Source organism: Ochlerotatus camptorhynchus, unplaced genomic scaffold (genome assembly GCF_037179485.1).
Source record: "Ochlerotatus camptorhynchus isolate MF236.1 unplaced genomic scaffold, CSIRO-AGI_Acam_v1.1 ptg000300l, whole genome shotgun sequence".
Classification (NCBI taxonomy): Eukaryota; Metazoa; Arthropoda; class Insecta; order Diptera; family Culicidae; genus Ochlerotatus; species Ochlerotatus camptorhynchus.
In genome coordinates this window covers 523,085-537,717 of record NW_027040788.1, presented here as the reverse complement: position 1 = coordinate 537,717, position 14,633 = coordinate 523,085, and the positions used below count along the sequence as shown (strand labels likewise).

Here is a 14,633-nt window from a genome sequence, read left to right as displayed (position 1 = left end):
AATCTGGGAGAGTTGTGCTAAGTGCCACCACCTAAAGCTTCAGAGGATCCAAAACAAGATCCTCAGAATGATCCTTAACAGTCCACCGCGAACTCGTAATTCTGAGATCATCACCTGGCCGGTCTTCAAACACTCGAGGAGCGAAAGACTTCCACGCTGGAAAGGTTGAGAGACGCCTGTCTGCGATCAAACCACCAGATCATTCGTGATTTGGCAACCTAGTTTAAGTAGTTAGGTAGGTTCCTGTGCTTAAGTAGGTAGTAGGTTATCAAATTTTTAAATTCAAACCAAAACAATCCCATAAAGGGTATCCTGTAAATTAGCGCTAAACACAATCATCACATTAGAATAACCAATTAACTAGAAAAAAGATGGAGAGCCAAAGGCCAGGAAATAAACGTAAATTTTACTACTTACTCGTTGAAGGGATTATTGTGGCGAATTTTGAAGAGCATGGAGGAGCAGCAGCAGCTGCAGGAATAGCAGCATCGCGGATTTGTGTAGCCGTGACCGAGGCTGGAAACCTCGGTCCGGTCACGACAGTTTGGACAGCCATCAATCTGGGTGATCGAACACTATTTCTATGTGCTCTGTACATTCCACCTGATCGAGTCCGGGACAATGAACTCATCGATACACACTGTCGGTTAGTTTTCACATTTCGAGTGACTTCAATTTGCCAGGCGTTTCGTGGAGTCCATCTCATGCAGATTCCTGTATCCAGATCCTGATAGCTCTAAATTTCACGCAGCAACTATTAGCCTTCTCGACAACTACAGCGCAGCAACGCTTTCGCAAATTAACCATGTATTTAACGAAAATAATCGTAATTTGGACCTCTGCTTCGTGAGCACTCAGGACACCAACTTTGAACTAAGCTAGTTCAACATCACCCTCCTCTAATTGTCACTGTTTAGGACAAATTCGTGCGTGATTTCGACGATTATCCTGCTAATGTGCAGCCATGAATTGAGTTGAATGGAGACGACTTTTGTGTGCAGCAGCAGACCTTAGCCTGAATGGTAAGAAACGGATTTTTCGGATACGAACACACTGAAAAGCCATCCAAGTTCGATTTTTCTTTTAATTTTTTCACTTTCCCTTGAGGTGAAACTTCACATTATATTTCTGCCTTTTTTATAAACACACCTAACCGCTTCATTTCCTTTTCTTCCGATAAACAACGCAATCAACGGGTGTTTAGCGGAGTTCTTTTTATCTTGTGTTGCACGAGAGAAAAAAAGAAAAGAAAAATCTCCCGAGTGTTTGGAATTTGGACTGACGGATGTTATTTTTTTTTATGTTGAACAAGTTACTCTTGTTGTATTGTGTAACGTTTTGTCGCCCAACAAACTTAGAAGAAGTAACCTAGAATCTTGCCTCCCAGATGCTTCCGTCTGGCTTCCTCGTGGTCCATGATGCCACCGCTCGTCGTCAGCACGACGTATCTGGAATTCAGAAAGAGAGAGAGAAAGAGAAAGACAAGTTAGTACCGTGTAAATCTACGAGTGACGGAATTGTAGAACCATGTTTATTGCATAGGGACTGTATCCATCCATTGAATCGCAAGTGATTTTAGGCTCAAATACGGGATTAATGGTGGATTTCGCTCCGAAGAGCTTTTCTCTAGCCTCCTAAGGTGAGCAATAGCGCGCCGAAGATTTGATGCGCTATCAATTCGAGGTAAGAAGGCAGAATATTGACTAACGAAAAAAGAATGTTGGAAATATTCTAAGATCTTGAAATTGGATGTAGTTTTTGAGATGCTTGTTCCACAGACAAACAGACATAACTCTCGGAAGTTATTCATCAAACAAGCATTTAACGGATAATTTAAAAGTATCGTAGTTGGTAGTACCGCCACCTGTGGCGCGCATAGTCCATTCCCTTGCGTTTGACGCTTACACACTACCGCCATCTGTTCAGTGTAGTGCTCACCACAGTGTACTCAACAGATGGCGGTAATGTTTTAGCGACGATGTTTACAGTGAGAAATATTCAATGTGTTATGTCTGTTTGCCTGTGCTTGTTCCATTAACAGTTTTATAATTTCTGTGGATCTTAACGATAAGAGAATGATCTGATGACCCAATGGGCAATCCTGTTTGAAGGAATCTGATGTGATAAGTCATAAATAAGTATATTCAGGAGAAGTCTAGATCATTTGTAGAATAGAGGGAAAGACGAGGCTGGTAGAAATCTTGACGATTCTTACGAACTTAAAAGTGTTACTCTACATTTAGTTTTCTTTGAACACACTAATCCAGGCCTCCCTTAGCTCAGTCGGTAAAGGCACAGCTACAAAGCAAAACCATGCTGGAGGTGGCTGGGTTCGATTCCCGGTCCGGTCTAGAAATTTTTTCGGTTGAAAAATTTCTCGACTTCCCTGGGTATTAAAAAATGATTGTACTTGCCACACAATTATACTTATGCAAAAATTGTACAGGCGTCGAAAGCTCTCAAATAATAACTGTGGAAGTGCACCTAGAACACTAACTTGAGAGCAGCGAAAAGAAGAATCCAGTCCTTCCCCGGTCGGTAAATTTTGAACTACAGAACTCTTCGGTAATTTTTTTTTTAAATCAATGAAAATCAAATAATTAGAAAATTTATTCCGAACTTGAACAGACTTTGTTCAGTTTACCCCATTTATGAATAATTTTGTCAATTTTATTGATTTCTCACGTGTTAGGGTCATTAGAAAATGTGACCGACTTGTTCTGCTGTTCAAAAACCCGGTCAAATTCTACTGACTTCGGTTATCTAAATTAAGTGTAAAGCATTTCCACAGTTATTAATTGACAGCTTCCTATGTCAACCAAGGCATGTAATTGTATATCTAGTGTGTGCCATGCACAATGATACTCTATGCCCTGGTGAGTTGAAAACCTTTCCAACCCGTAAGATGTTGTAGACCTTAACTGACTACCCTATCTGAGGCCCCAAATCTAGAAGACCTCGTGCTCACATTCAAAGAAGCCCCGGAAAGATCCTCACAAATCGTCAGCAATTCGCGGAAAAGACCAGAAGAATCACTTGGTCATTCTCTAGGACAAGTCTAAAGATAGAACCGTAGAGTTATAAAAGTAAACTTAAAAGGTTTTGGATGATGTTAGTCGAAAGGACCGTTAGAACAAATGCAGATAATAAATTCTAGGAAGAATATAGAAGATAATATGAGCAATACAATAAAAAAAAATCTGAAAATCAGCGCCGATAAGGTCCTGGAGCTATCTTTAGACCCTCAAAGACCTTAGAAAACCCAGTGAATCTTCGCTCATTAATGTTTCTCCTGCCGAAGTTCATCACAACTGTCATCCCAACCCATCGCGAAAAGTCCTCTGTAGACCCCTAAATATGTCCTAGACCTTTAGACCTCGGCGTCCCGAGAAACCCCGAACCACCAAATTCTAGGGCACTCAAACGGCAACATGTAGAAATAAATTCTGGGAATTTCCAGAAAATTTAAAAACAAGCACAAGTGGACTTCAAAATACTCAATCAAACTCAAGTCTGAACGACCTTGAAGACAATTATTTTAGAATTTAAGGAAACTCATCAGATTGAAATCCGTAATATGCATCCGCAAAGTCCCAGAAGCCTTTTTAGCGTGCCCTACGCTCTAGACAAGACCCGGGTACGGAATCCGCAGTTTTTGAAAATCTCGATCCCCCTTATTCTGCGAGTCACGTGACTCTCTCTCACCGGTGAGGTGACAATTGTCACCTCGTGTGAGGTGACTCTCCATGCAAATCAAATGGAGAGTCACCTCACACGAGGTGACTATTGTCACCTCACCGGTGAGAGAGAGTCACGTGACTCGCAGAATAGGGGGGGATACCTTGAACTCGCTTTGAAGTCTTCTGCAATCTCTCAACCCTGTTCTCCAACTCCAAGTTCGTCAAATAAAAGTTCAGAGAACTTTCAGAGCAAAATCACAGGATTTCACAAGCAGTGAATCTCGAAGACAAGCTTAGGAGATTTCAAGACCTTTTGACCTTAACAAGTTTAATTTCAGGAGACTTGTGATAGATCAGGCACTTGCTAGGAACGTACCCGGGAAGATTGGATTAAACCACACATTTCTCTGAACCTGTTCCAATTTTTCATGAACCTGCCCTGGAAATGTTCTCGACTTATTATGGATGTTCGGCGCGAACACTCCCGAAATTTTCGAATTATTAAGTACCGTGGAGCCACCATATTCGAACTATTTTCAATCATTATTTTTGAAATGTTACTATTAGCTATGCAAATATTAAATCCAGTGCTCTAGGGATGATGGTGTAACAAAGTTTTTTGAAATATCTTGTCAAAATCGACGAGATGCGATCAAAAATAGATGAATGCGTCATCATTAGGAACGCGTCAAATATGGTGCTGACACGGTAGATAGTCCTGAAGAATTCTCAAACTAGCTCCTGAAGTCTCATAGAGCAACCTCAAAGTCCTCTGAAGCCTTCCTAGCCTGACAACCAAAATATTCTGGATTTGTTCTGCAAATCTGCAAGCAAGCGCTGGTTCCAATCGGAAGGACATCGCAACAGAGGCAGACCCTGGGGCTCATAGCGGCAGAACCTTAATAAGGAAATCAAACAAATCAATAGGAATTTGACTTAGGCCCAGGTTAAAGCAATCAGCCACGCAGCAGGATGTAGGTCTTTCAAGTTGACGCTGTGCGCCACTGAAGGTGCCCAGGATACAAGAGCGAGTGTGGTTTCTCAAATTCCTCTGGACCTCCAACTACCATTGCAATACACCTGTCTCCAGAGACTACCCTATCAAATCTGCTTCAGAAATATTTCAGACCACCAACTGGCTTTGAAGTCCTCTGAACCCATCAACTAAGTGCTCCGGACCGATCCCCGGAGGTCTGTAATAAGCGTAAGTGTTGCGTCAAAGATTGGTGAGATTAACCGCGTGTAGTTTTCATATATTTTGTTATTACAATCCAAGAAAAGGTTTACATGTTTGTAAAAGGTAAAACGTCCCAGAATCCCCACGAACGCAGCCAGTAAGAGACACTGCCCTATAAAATGTAGGACAATGCCACTAGCCATCGCCAGAGGACGCTGGGGGTTATTCCTAGAGTCGAAGTGACTGTTAACACTAGGGAAGTGAGAAAAGTCACATCGTGGTGACGTGACTCTCTGTGCAAATCAAATAGAGAGTCACGTCACCACGACGTGACTTTTCTCAACTCTCGGAATAACCCCCGCTGTGTGCAGTCATGTATGGACGGCCATAGGGGTGACGTAATGGGGGCCATTGCGTCGAGAATCGTGGCACGTACGACGGATCAAATTCTATGCCACCGCCTGTCACCATTTGCAAGAGAGTTCGTGGGGCAATACCAGGCGGGATTCAGGGGTGCCCGCGCTACCACGGATCAAATTTTCGCGATTCGGCAGGTTCTGCAGAAATGCCGCGAATACAACGTGCTCACACATCAGACAGAAGGCTGAATCTAGGCGGATTGGACTTGCCACCAACGCATCAAAGACAAAATACATGAAAGGAAGAGGTTCTAGGGAAGACAATGTTAGCATCCCACCCCGAGTTCAGATTGACGGTGACGAAATCGAGGTGGTTGATGAGTTCGTGTATTTGGGCTCACTGGTGACCACCGAAAATGATACCAGCAGAGAAATTCAAAGACGCATTATGGCAGGGAATCGTGCCTACTTTGGACTCCGGAGGACGCCGCCGCACGAAGTTGACTGTCTACAAGACCTGGACTATGCTCGTGGAGGACCAACGCGCCCTTGGTGTTTTCGAACAGAAGGTGTTGTGGAGTGCAGATGGATGACGGAACGTGGAGGAGGTGAATGAACCAGGAATTGCACCAGCTGCTGGGAGAACCATCCATCGTCCACATTGCAAAAAATGGGAGACTACGGTGGGCTGGGAACGTCGTAAGAATGCCGCACGACGACCCAGTGAAAATGGTTCTAGAAAGCGACCCAACAGGAACAAGAAGAAGAGGCGCGCATCGGGCAAGGTGGATCGACCAAGTAGAAGGCGACTTGCGGACCCTTCACAGACTACGAGGCTGGCGAAGTGTGGCCATGGATCGAGTAGAGTGGAGACGACTTCCTTCGGACAGCAGGGGACAACAAGGCCTTAGCCTGATTGGTAAGGTAAGTACGACGGATCAACGGCCACGGTTCGGGGTCATTGTTCACCAAGAGGCCTGGTGATCTTTGCAGACGATAGTCGCAAGAAAGCTGTACTGAAAAGTCAAGTGGAAATAGGCGAAAGTCAAGTGATAGTAAAGCGAAGTACGGAGTGGAGTTAAACAGATAGGAGCAGTAGAGGAAGTTGCCACGGACCGTTGAATATCCAGGTAATTACCGTCACAAAAAAAAACCCCGAACCACATTCGATCGTTGGGTACTGAGAACCGATCATATGCCTAACTAACCGCCATTTCGAATTCTCCATCGCGCCAACAGGACCTCGCGGTTCCACCGTAAAGCTTACGGTATACCGTTCATCGTTCGTGTGTCTGAATCGACGATCGTTAACCTGATCACCCATAGTTAACCGTGTGCGCCTCGAAACCAGGCAGGCCAACTGTTCCACGGGACCGTTGAAGCCTCGAGTCCGATACCATATTGGAGGGTCGCACGGGACAGCGAGAAGAAGGTAGTCAAGGAGAACGACCACCCTTGGCCAACGAGGACAAGCAGGACCAGCGGAAGGAGTAAAGCGTCGGCGAAGGCAGTGGCAGGTGAAGGGTCGCCGAAGACAGCGAAGATAAATATACTAGCGCAAGGTAGGAGTAGACCAGTAAGGAAGTGGGAGGGAAGTGATAGGAGGCAGTCTGCATAAAGTGTTAACCAAAAGCGAAAAAAGTGGGAGTGTTATCCTTAGTGAGCGTAAGTGTTTTCTTGGTTCGCGGAATTGTCACGAGCGTGTGCCAACACTGAGGCTTGAAGACGGGGGTCTTATCAGTGCTGTGAGTAACACCGCACTAGTACGTTACAGGTCTCTTATTGTGCAAAGACCTACAATTTTTATTTTGGAGCTTTGATCAAACCTGGTTTGATCTCCATATAATTCGTTAAATCACAAACCCCCTATTCTGCGAGTCACGTGACTCTCTCTCACCGGTGAGGTGACAATAATCACCTCGTGTGAGGTGACTCCCCATTTGATTTGCACGGAGAGTCACCTCACACGAGGTGACAATTGTCACCTCACCGGTGACAGAGAGTCACGTGACTCGCAGAATAAGGGGGAAAGACAGCCTTAGCCTTCTTGTTTCGTGCATCCATGCCCATCGAGAAAATGGAAGGGCTTAGAGACCTTGAATACTTGTAAAGAGAACTCCATTGGACTCCAACTACAAGTTTTAGCCAAGATGAAGATGAAAATCAATTGAGCCTCAATGGTTTTTCGACAGGACCTTGGAGGCATCTCAAAAGAACTTCGATGGCATCTATGGAGTTTTTCGAAGACAGCTCCAGGGAACTTTTTTTTATATAAGAGAGACTTTCAGGCGTTCGTCTGGTTCGTCTCTTTATCATCGCGTGGGTCTGGTGCCATGATTGTAATTCTTGTACGCTACGGCATTGTTTTGCTATGTCCTTGATTATTGCGTCATAGTCGTTGCCGGAGCATGGGTTTGATATTGAAGTTTGTCCAGGTTTTTCTTGTAGAGGTTTGACGATAATTAAGGGTTGTCGGTCATCGTTCAACTTGGATTCGTTTCCCACATAAAGCCAAATAGCACAGCAGTCCTTGTGGATCATCATCCACTAGGACATCCCCAATGCTTCCAGATATTCCAGCTTGGTCACCATCTGATCGGTCGCAAGTTATATCAACTCGATGCCTTCGGTCAGTTTTGATTCTAGTACCGCTTTGACCACACGTATCCTAACGAATCGGACAATGTTCCCAGCACGTCGTTCCTGGTTTGCAATCTGAACTCCCAAATGTGAGAAATCAATCCTGGATCGGACCTTTTGAACAGCATGGTACTTCTGTCGACGAAGAAAGGTGAACGGAAGACCCGCTGATAGCCTTCAGTTTTCTGCGTAGAGCTTTAACTGTGGTGCCAGCAGCCATCTGGACGATATCAGCACCGTAAACGAAGATGAAGATTTCCTTAGGAAGGTTGCGGTCGTTTAACCGTAACAGGAAAAGCGTGATGGCGGTGACTGAACCTATAGGAACCTCTATATTTTAAGGGGAACAACCTTGAAGTTTCTCGTAAAGTGTACGAAACGGCCAGATAAATCTCCAATCCGCTAGCTGGACAATGATCGTGTGTGTGACGAGTTCTTCATCCTTCCTTCCTTTAAAATCCATATTACTTATTTCTAAAAAAAAACTAAATACAAGCAGAGGACTGGCCCTGAAATCTTCAGACATGTCTCCACTTCAAAATTATAGACAGCTCATGAACAACTTTAGTGTAAGTTCGGTACTAGATATTTTCACGAGGGTCATCTACGAGAAAAACAACTTTTCAAATGAGTGCCGAAGTTTTAAGGAACGTTCAGCTGTTGAAATGGACCAATTTGTCAACAAGCTCAAATGTTGCCAACTTGTCAAAAGCTCAAATGTTGCCAACTTGTCAAAAGCTCAAATGTTGGCTACTTGTCTCGTGATTCTAGAAGAAAAATTCCCAAAATATTGTTATATTTCAAAATTCGAGTGGTAGTAAACGTCATTTTAACTGCTCGAAGTTTGCGGACATTTGGAATTGTTCAAGCAAGTCTCTGAGTAGTTACTTGACTAGCCCTTGAATCGTATGGACTTTGACTGAAGTTCTTTTTTATCTGATTCTGATTCTGATTCAACCTTGATTATCTTCTGTCATGCAATTGTAGTCCCACTGAGTTTGAACGTACCCTGAATGGCCTTCCAAACATTAAATCATTTGGACGGACTTTACAGAATTCTTAAATCAACTATCACGATGTTGCTTAAAATTCTAACATTCATACAGTAGAAAGATATCAGGGCCAACATTTCGAAGGACGTAATTGCATTTGTAAACAATGGCTTTAGCCGTCGATTTCTCGCGAATAAATGCTCACTCATGAAAAATAATGACACCAACAGTTAGAGGAATGTTTCCTCTACCAGTTAGCGTTGTTATTTTGGAGGGGTGAACTTTTAGTTGCGAGAAATCGACAGCTAAAGCAATTCAGTGCCAACATTTCAAAGGGCGTAATTGCTTTTGTAAACAATGACTTTAGCCGTCAATTTCTTGCGAATGAAATCTTACCTCTCCAAAATTACAATGCTAGCTGGTAGAGGAAACATTCCAATACCTGCTGGTGTCATTATTTTTCATGAGTGAGCTTTGATTCGCGAGAAATCGATGGCTAAAGCCATTGTTTACAAATGCAATTACGCCCCTTTGAAATGTTGGCACAGAATTGTTTACAAAAGCAATTACGCCCATTTGAAATGTTGGCACTGATATGTTAAATGCAGACAGTGTTTGCTTCCCCCACATAATGGAGTGCTTCTAGAAGATTTGTGATCAGATAGAATAAACTCCAATACCCTTCGGTGCCCCTGCAGATGTTTACTCTCAAATCGATCGAATGTTACACATAATTCCGCTGGTCATCCTGGTGCTCGTAAATTTGTTCCAGTTTAAACATTGAAGCATTGATGAATCAATGATCTTCAATTTTAAAAAGATAACCGTAAAACAGTTGAACTCTATCGTCGATGCAGCATTCTTTGATAATCGATACAGTTTTAATCATTCTTTTCACGTAACATAGAAAAAGAGACAACACTGTTGGAATTGTTAGTCAAATTGATATCAAACCAACTGTTCCATCAGTTTACAGCTACTAAACTGTCGCAACTATTCTTCTGAAAATAATGATCTATGATAAGACACAAGTTACTGATCTCCTCTCAGGGTCCTTCAAACGAACATACTTTTAATCGCCTTTACAAAAACTCGACCCCCTCTCCCGAACTCTATTGTTTACATCCCATCACCAATGATTGCATTATCGCAGATTGGATCACCACTCACCCGAATTGACGCGATGGCAGCAGCGTATTGGTCCACCGTTCGATATCGTTCATCTTGACGTCGAACCGGGGCGAGATGATACCGGCCTTATTCAGACGGCCGGTCAGATTCACCACCACCTTGCCGGACCGGTGATCGTCGACGATCTCGAACTCTCCGATGTAGCCATGCTTCATCATCACGGTCAGGAACTTGATGACGACTTTGCTGTTCGGTCGGATCAGGACCTGGCGTTTACCACGCTTCTCGGCATTGTTGATGCACTTCAGCGCATCGGCTAGCACACTAATGCGGACCATTCTTCCTAAAAAAAAAAACAAATCAAGAGATAATAAAAGTTAAAACTTTCACTTACGAGCTCGTAAAAGGGAAACGAAAAAAAAAACTGGATAAATCCACAGTTGCGGAAAAGGTTATGTCCAGGTTCCGCGAACGAACACAAGAAATTGACAGCTAGCTTGAGCGATAGGAACAACAGCAGCATCAGCAGCAGCACCACCACTAGCCAGTCAGCCGTACAGCATCGAATTTCCGATCGCAAATATTAGCACTTTTACGGCACATCGGACCACTTTTCCAACGTAAATCGATTTCCAATCACAGGAACTAGTTACCAGCGTCAATTTCTCACTGATTCGTCGCGGAATCCGTTGCGAAAACCGATTTTACCTCGATAGTTTATTTATCGACACAACATACGTCGGAGAGAACTTGGTTGAAAAGAACAGGAAACAGTTGCGACAGCTCGTACGTTGGCAGCAATGTTGGCGAGTTGACAGCTGTCAGGGTATTGTCATCGGCAGGGGTGGATTGATGTACGAGATGCGCGGGACGTGCTTGCATGAGGGATAGGAAATGCAAATAGGATGGTATACAGCCAGAAAAAAAAAATCAAAACTTACTTGTATACACGAAAAAAAATAATTATAATAAAACAACGAAATTACAATGGTTTTTACCTCGGTTTTTACTGTTGAATTTTGAGTACATTAACATTGTTAAATTATTGTACGGGAGAAAAAATAGATTTTGATTTTTAACGATACAATGCTCAAACAACGAAAATTAGTGTGATGAGATCAAATTTGTTCGAGAAAAATCACTTTTTTACATTGTTAACATGCTTAACAATCCCCCTTTTTTACTGTAAATTTCTCAAATACCATGATTTTCATTGTTGTGAACCATGAATTTCGTTGTGATTTTATGGTAATGGACAAAAATGTCCAATGTTTTGACAGTAAATATCATGGTTGCAATCCCTAATAAAAAAAAATACCATAAACGAACGATAACCCAAATTGTCGAACTTTTCCACAAATGGTTTGGATGATACCCCAAACACGTCGTTAAGCAAAATAACCATACAAATTTTATTAGGGATGACAATGAAAATCATTGTATTTTTATTGGATTTTTTTTAACGGGTAGTTACTAAATTAAATCCAGATTCCCTTCATACCCCGGACATATTATGGCTTATATCATGTAATATAGGCTGTCTTGCAATGAGCACTCATACATAAGATTTCCAGTGAAAACTAGATGCATGAGTGCTTATTGCAAGACAGCCTATATTACATGATATAAGCCATAGTCTGTACGGGGTATCACCATAGAGGTAACTCTAAGACCACTGGGTCCCGAAGAAAATCATTATTATTTTTGGCTCACTCAGTACCAGAACAACGGTCCCAAGCAGTCCCAAGCTATTTCACTCACCCCTGCATGTTCTGCATGAATCCACACACCCCTGATGTTATCTGTCAAACTTTCATAGCGAATCAAAACAAACATAGTGTAGTAATAGAATTTCAACTAGTATAGGGTACGTTAATCGTTTGCTTGGGACCAATACACGAAACGAAAATCAATTATTTAATTCATGTGTTTCACTTATACATTTTAGCCAAAGCATCAGCCTTATACATTCCATAAGACAAACCACATAGGTCCTATTAGAATGCTTAAAAGGTATGTGTGACCGCTTATACATTTCATTTGACACATGATCTTTATTAACTTTTTGCAAGGCGTCTGCTTATTAGTCGACTTATACAATTTATGAATAATCAGCAATGGAAATTTGCCAAAAGGTATAAGGAGATTTCTATCCGTGTAGGCTACTAAAGTGGTGAGCCAATTTAAAATCGTTAGTTTCGTATTGATTGTTGGTATCACCAACCGGTGGAAACTGAAGATTTTAAATTGGCTCACTACTTGACTAGCCTATTGGTCCCAAGCAAATAGATTAACGTACCCCATTGTAGACGAAATTCTAGTACTACACTACACAAAAAAAATAATCATTGATAAAATTTAAAAAAAACCGTTGATAGAATTAAAAGTTTGCATTGGTTCTTTTTGGTAGAAAGTATCTAACTTTCAAAATGAAAGTCAGCCAACTGTCAAAACAAAAGTTTAGCATATTATTAATTGATCGAATTGTAGAACTGTCATACTAAAAACCAAATACTTTTAGATTGACGTTGGAAAAGTTTTGCTTCAAAAGAAGGCTATTTCACCGTAATTAGTATAAGTTTTCATCACAAATACGAATTATTTTTAATTTAATTGCTTTTATGAAAGGAAACGTAACCAATATTTATATTTATTTAAATATTTTGTTAATATACACATATTTTATTTTTCATTCACATCAGGATGTTAATATCAGGGATGTTTTCTTTGGCGGATGGCTTTCGTGAAGGTTTTCTCCCAGACACGGGGCTCCAACATGCAGTGAACTTTTGTCGAACGAAAGTGCATCTTGTTTACACTGCTGGCCGACGATAAGCAGCGAAACCTGGTGCGACTAAATCTTACCAGTATCTTATAGAAACGAACGGAATCTGTAATCCCTCCAGCGATACATTGCAAACTCTATTGATAGCCACCGAAAATCTCTGCAGTGTGCTCTAACGTCCCAACACAGACAAACAGACGTAACTCTTTGAAAAACTTGTTCTTGACAACATAGTATCTCAAAACATATAACCTCAGTAGCGACATCTCTCTGGCTTCTCGCGGAAAACAAGCTTGCTCGCTAGCTCGTAAACAATATTGCATAAAAGTTCTATAGAATATATAGAAACGTCAAAGTGATCCGATGCCAGCGCTGCGGCGAGTAGTTCGCGGAACTGATAATATTCAAATCAACCGTTAAATGCGTGAACGAAGATACACAATGAAGAGTTACGTCTGTTTGTCTGTGGTCCCAATATGATGGCGATCTGGAAAATAATCATTTAGTTTTTCAAAACCACTCTCGAAATATCTGTTGCAATCTTATACCCTGGACAGACTATGGCTTATATCACGTAATATAGGCTGTCTTGCAATGAGCACTCATACATAGGACTTCCAGTGAAAACTAGATGTATGAGTGCTCGTTGCAAGACAGCGTATATCACGTGATATACGCTGTAATGTGAACGGGGTATTACCAACAATCAATACGAAACTAACGATTTTAAATTGGCTCACCACTTTAGTAGCCTATTGGTCACAAGGAAACGATTAACGTACCCTATTCTAGTTGAAATTCTATTACTACACTATGTTTGTTTTGATTCGCTATGAAAGTTTGACAGATAACATCAGGGGTGTGTGGATTCATGCAGAACATGCAGGGGTGAGTGAAATAGCTTGGGACTGCTTGGGACCGTTGTTCTGGTACTGAGTGAGCCAAAAATAATAATGATTTTCTTCGGGACCCAGTGGTCTTAGAGTTACCTCTATGGTATTACCTTCTGCGAAAACTTTACTCTTTCTCATTACCTCCGGTACCGGAATCGGTTCCCGGAACTGCACGATGCACGATTAATTTTCTGCGGTTTGATTCTCATACTATATGCCCTATTGGATTTTTGGACCATGACAATGAGCTTTTCAAGAGGTGATTTTGACAGTTGTATAATTTTTGTTTTAAAAGTATGAACTTTTAAAATACCATGTCGATAGTGAAAGAAAAACTTTCAAACCAAAGAAGAACAATTAATTTTGAAAATATTCGTAGTTAAAACTACCAAATTTGAGAAGCTGTTAATTTGAAATGTTAAAATTTTTAAAGATACAATTTTTGTGTTTTGTGTGTATGTTTGTTTTGATTCGCTATGAAAGTTTGACAGATAAAATGAGGGGTTAGTGGATTTTCCTATGTTTCGAGGGATGAATCGATTAGCTTGGGACCGAAGATAGTACCAGAGTTGAGCCAAAAAGTTGAGCACGTTTCTTTGGGACCTTCTGGTCTTATAGTACGTTCAGACTACAGAGTTATAACATGTTATAGCGCTATCTTGATGGTCGTTTCTGTGTTGCAATTATTTGACAACCGTTATAACATGTTATAACTCTCCAGTCTGGACAGCGTTTTAGAGTTACCTCTATGGTATCACTCTCTGGAATTTATATATAAATTCCAGAGAGTGAAGGGAATCTGGAATTAGTTTTGATATTTTCTGGGACAGATAACCGAACTTTTTGTCAGTTCGAACCTCAACCTGAGCCAAGTTTTAAAAACAAACGAGCAAACTGACGTTCGTCAGAAAACAAGCGGACCCAATCTTGAAGGCCCAAGCGCAATAACAGCTTTTTTATCAAAACAAACATACCA

General features: G+C 41.6%; 1 protein-coding gene across 1 annotated transcript; it reads right to left on the bottom strand.

The window, feature by feature from the left end:
* Nucleotides 1-1,070: 1,070 nt before the first annotated feature.
* LOC135706995 (small ribosomal subunit protein uS8A) lies at nucleotides 1,071-10,800 on the bottom strand. Its single transcript, XM_065228714.1, has 3 exons — nucleotides 10,688-10,800; nucleotides 10,019-10,322; nucleotides 1,071-1,448 (listed from the first exon to the last, which is right to left on the bottom strand). Exons 2-3 carry the CDS (start codon nucleotides 10,315-10,317, stop codon nucleotides 1,355-1,357), a joined length of 393 nt encoding a protein of 130 aa, XP_065084786.1. The 5' UTR covers nucleotides 10,318-10,322; nucleotides 10,688-10,800; the 3' UTR covers nucleotides 1,071-1,354.
* Between the last annotated feature and the right edge of the window lie 3,833 nt (nucleotides 10,801-14,633).

What these genes read in the sequence shown, in the direction of transcription:
- LOC135706995 (XM_065228714.1), bottom strand. Translation starts at nt 10,317, where the DNA reads ATGGTCCGCATTAGTGTGCTAGCCGATGCGCTGAAGTGCATCAACAAT. An exon ending in CTGCCATCGCGTCAATTCGG is followed by an intron (nt 1,449 to 10,018) that starts GTGAGTGGTGAT and finishes TCTGAATTCCAG; the next exon opens with ATACGTCGTGCTGACGACGA.